General features: G+C 42.0%; 1 protein-coding gene across 8 annotated transcripts in view; it reads right to left on the reverse strand.

Annotated features, from left to right (window-relative positions):
- The window catches only part of TNRC6B (trinucleotide repeat containing 6B), a 261,212-nt gene that overhangs the window by 8,201 nt on the left and 248,289 nt on the right, over window positions 1–4,722 (reverse strand). For 6 of the 8 annotated variants that reach the window (XM_012801145.2, XM_023509251.1, XM_023509250.1 and 3 more), the window contains 2 exons: window positions 2,838–2,984; window positions 2,490–2,585 (listed from right to left, as the gene is read on the reverse strand). The exons of 1 other annotated variant lie outside the window; for it this stretch is intronic. In XM_012801145.2, the coding sequence (XP_012656599.1) occupies window positions 2,490–2,585; window positions 2,838–2,984 (243 nt within the window). The remainder of the gene's footprint in view (window positions 1–2,489; window positions 2,586–2,837; window positions 2,985–4,722) is intronic. One more of the 8 variants, XM_012801146.2, reaches the window with a different exon arrangement.

Genomic DNA, 4,722 nt, shown 5'->3' on the forward strand with positions numbered 1-4,722 from the left:
CTTGGGACGAGGCTGAGGCAGGAGAATCACTTAAGACCAGGAATTTGAGGTTGCTGTGAGCTGTGACACCACAGCACTCTACCAAGGGCAACACAGCAAGACTGTCTCAAAAAACAAACAAAACCACAATATAAAATAGCATTGTTCTTTGACTTATTGAATATAAAATTTTTAGTGACTATTGCTCTGAATCGACAAAATTATCATACGAGCTAAAGATTTAGTAAGATAACTAATTCACTTCTGCTTTCTCAGCTAAAAACGACTTTAAAGAAGATAAATTCAAGGAGAAAGTGCTGGGGTTTTTGTTTGTTTGTTTTTGAGACAGAGCCTCAAGCTGTCTCCCTGGGTAGAATGCCACGGCATCACAGCTCACAGCAACCTCCAACTCCTGGGCTCAAGCGAGTCTCCTGCCTCTGCCTCTGCCTCCCAAGTAGCTGGGACTATAGGCACCTGCCAGGATGCCTGGCTATTTTTTGGTTGCAGTTGTCATTGTTGTTTGGTGGGTCCAGGCTAGATTCAAACCTGCCAGCTCAGGTGTATGTGCCTGGCACCTCAGCCGCTTGAGCCACAGGTGCTAAGCCAAGAAGGTACTGTTTTAAAGACACTGGGCTAATATATAGAACGTGAAGCCTAGCAGAACTGAGTATTCTGAGATACTCACCGAATAAATGAAAAGTACATTAGAAAATCACACTTTTCTTGGATCAACGAGCACATCAGATAACGACATTTCAATAGGTTTTTAAAAAACAATCAACAAAGATTCACTAAGGGCTTACTAAGTATAAGGCACTAAACCAGTGCTTGGGTAAAATAAACAGTTATCCCCAAGAACTTTAAGTTCAGATGAGAAGACAGAACAAATGAATAATAGAACTGGTAACTATGGCTGGCCTGCCAAGGCTTTGCAAAGGTAGATCTTGAAGAATTTACACACAGAGATACGCTCATACAAACAGGAAAATGTAAACCAAGGTTCGAGGCAAACTCCCCGTGTATCAATTTTGGTTGCACATTTCACAGGTGCAGAGAGGTAAAGGAGGCCACAAAGGTAGGGTGGGGCTGATTAAGATGTGTAGTTTTGCAGTAGAATCAGCATAGAGTGTTTAAACTAGTGTGAAAGGAAATGGAAAGGAAGGGAAGGAATGGATGTGAGGACTATGACAAGAGAATAAACTATCTGGATCCAGGGAGGAAGGAAAAAACGGGAGAAAAATGCTGGGATTTTTGTGGCTAAGTGACACACACCGTGAGGGAAGATGAGGAGCTTTGTTAAAAAGGAAAGACAATTTGGGGGACAGAGAAGTACAGGTTTAGTTGTAGACAAGTCTGAGGCGAATCTTGGTTCCTTTCAGATACACAGCTCAACCTAGATATGGGCACTTACAGGAGGAAAAATTGAGTAAGTTTTTACATGTAGAAGTCCCATAAAAGTGCACTACAGGGTGGGGGCTAGAAATAAGGAACACTGAGGTGCCTTTACACAGCTGCTTAGCCTGGAGACAGACTGTGTCAACTTTTCTTCTCAGGTTCCTTATCCATGAAATGAGGACAAACAGTATTGACTCACAGCCTTTGGAGGAAGGTAAAATAAGAATTCATGCTAGAGGTTCAGCATGATGCTTGGCCAGCAGCATCATTCCATAAACGTATGTTATTGTTGTTGTACTGCTATGATGCAGAGGTGGAAAGAAAAAGAAGACAGTCTGTAGACCACAAGCCTGCCGTGTCTTAGTAGACACCTAAGGATTTGCTTTATTTTCTCTTGTGTGGACAAAGCATAGAAGTCTTAATGACTTTAATGGCTTAAAGTCCAACTCTGGTAAAACCAAGATGCCAATTGTCTTTGTCTGCTGATCTATAAAGCGCTGTGCTAAGTTGGTGACTTCAAAGCCTTTACTATACCCATTAACTTTTCCATTACTTACTGACTTTGAAAAAATACAAGGAACTCAATGTTGTCTCAATGTTGAGACAATTTTTTTTTTTTGGCCAGGGCCGAGTTTGAAGCCGCCACCTCCAGCATGCAGGGCCGGTGCCCTACTCCTTTGAGCCATAGGCACCGCCCAATGTTGAGACAATTAACCAAGGTCCTCTTTTTTCCTTTGGCCATCTTAGCCTGTATCTATAAGCGCAAGGATTTTTAGAGCAAAGCAAGCTGTAACTAGCTGCCTTAGGAATACTAACTTGGACTTAAATGCCTTCCCAAGGCCTTTGATTTCTTCACAGCATGGTTAGAGGAGTAGCATCTGTATCATCAGGGCATGACTTCCGTCCTCAGAACACCCCCAGATCTCTGTGATTCTGTCACCCATCACCCTCATCCCAAAACTGTGTTTGCTTCAGATTCCCTGTGAGACTGGAAGCTTCCACCTATCCTGACTTCTGGAGAGTATTCCTTGAGAAATAAATGCCAGTTTCCTTTATAGAAGGGAACCTGATGGAAAAGGACTAACCAAAGGGAAACAAACAGGTCACACTCGTACCTGAAGTGCTATGAACGTTGGTAAAGGAGTTGTCAGAGGCACTGTAGGGCCAGGCACCAGGTGAAGGCAGCGAGGTGTTGAGGGAAGAATTAGACCCTTGGGGCGATAAATGAAGAACAGAAGAGAATACTGAAGATAAATGGCAGTGTAACCAACGCAACCTGGAGAGCATTTTATTTAAACTTCACTAGAAGGGAGAATAAAATACGTCTAAAAAGTGAATGTGAAAAGCAACATTCTCATATTTGGGTTAAATTATCAGGTATCAGCAAGTGCATATGAAGCCACAGACAGACGACTCTGCCAACGCTGGGCACTGAACACACAGGGAGCTTCTTTGTCCCTTACCTGTGGTGTTCTCCCGCAGCAGCTGGTGGTCAGTATCGACAATGGGAGATGTGGCTGTGCCCCCCAGCACACTTCCTGGGGTCACATAGGGGTCAGATTCAGGGTCAATGTTTTGGATACCTTTCCATGGCACTCCTGGTTGGAATTCTGAGATAAGGGGAACAAATGTTAGTGGGGAAAGATTGCTATTCATAGCATGATAAAATTAAAATTAATTTTTGGGCTGGGGCACAGTGGCTCATGCCTGTAATCCTAGCACTCTGGGAGGTCGACACAGGTGGACTGCCTGAGCTTACAAGTTGGAGACCAGCCTGAGCCAGAGCAAGACCTTGTCTCTATAAATAGCTAGGTGTTGTGGTGGGTGCCTGTAGTCCCAGCTGCTTGGGAGGCTAAGGCAAAAGAACTGCTAGAACCCAGGAGGTTAAGGTTGCTGTGAGCAATGACATCACAGCACTCTACCAAGGGTGATAAAGTGAGACTCTGTCTCAAAAAAAAAGAAAAAATTAATTTCTAATATAATAAATGGTCTATGAAAAGTCTAAATACTGAATCTACTATCTTCTCAATTTTCATTATGAAGCTTAAAAACAAACAAACAAACAAAAAAAACCAACCCAAACATATATTCACGTTAGCAGCACCTTTGTGTTACCACACACACCCATCTGACTGAGGGAGTGAACTTGATGCCATAGCTGGTCAAGGCCGGGGCCCCAACCTGCTCTTCCTATTCCCAGGGGAATTTGGCCCAAAGGCAGAGAAAACAGGAATGAGGACTCTGGTCTTCACAAGAACTGTCCATCTATCTAGGCCAAGAACTGGGAGGAAATCCAGACTGGAGATCAGTGACTTTTCTCATTTTCTTCACTGATATTGGCCAAAACACATAAAACCTAATACAAATGACCACCGTTACACGGAACATCCAAGGAAAGCCAAGCAGGGATAATTTAGCTTACCAGGAAGAACCCTAGGAAGCCCTACAATGTACATGAGAACTTGTAAGTTTTTTACTTGTCAACTGAAATAATTTTTAAAGCTCTGAGATAGAATTAATAAACTTTTATTTTCCTAATCATGATGAGAAAGAGCAACATGTCTCATGTAGGAAAATATGCATTATATTACTCTACTTTAATAAATGAAATTATGGGTGGGGGGGGTGCCTGTGGCGCAAAAGGGTAGGGCACTGGCCCCATATACCAGAGGTGGTGGGTTCAAATCTGGCTCTGGCCAAAAACATAAATAAATAAATAAATAAATAAAATTATATATTTTTTGAGACAAAGTCTCACTACATCGCCCCTGGTAGAGTGCCATAGCATCACAGCTCACAGCAACCTCAAACTTTTGGGCTTAAATGATTCTCTTGCCTCAGACTCCCTAATAGCTGTGGATACTGGGGATACAGGCACCAGCCACAATGCCCAGCTATTTTTTTTGTTGTTGCAGTTGTCATTGTTGGCTAGTAGGCCTGGGCCAGGTTTGAACCCGCCAGCCTTGGTGTATGTGGCTGGCATCTAACCACTGTGCTACGGGTGCCAAGCCAGAAATTATACATTTTCATGTCACAAATAACACATATAGAAAGAGGTCTCAAAGGACATGTATTTATAGAGTAACTGATTTTTAGTTTGCTTTACTAAGTTTTCTAATTTTTCTTTTCTTTTTTAATGCTGATTGATCTTTATTACGCACAACTTTCAACTCTACATATTTTTCTTACACCGTTCTTCAACTTTTTTTTAAATTAAATCATAAGCTGTGTACATTAATGCAACCATGGAGTGTAGTGTGGTGTTTTCATATACAATTTGAAATATTTTCATCAAACTGGTTAACATAGCCTTCATGTCATTTTCTTAGTTATTGTGTTAAGATGTTT

The sequence above is a fragment of the Otolemur garnettii genome, unplaced genomic scaffold, assembly GCF_000181295.1.
Source record: "Otolemur garnettii isolate 467f Iridium unplaced genomic scaffold, OtoGar3 scaffold00007, whole genome shotgun sequence".
In the NCBI taxonomy this organism is placed as follows: Eukaryota; Metazoa; Chordata; class Mammalia; order Primates; family Galagidae; genus Otolemur; species Otolemur garnettii.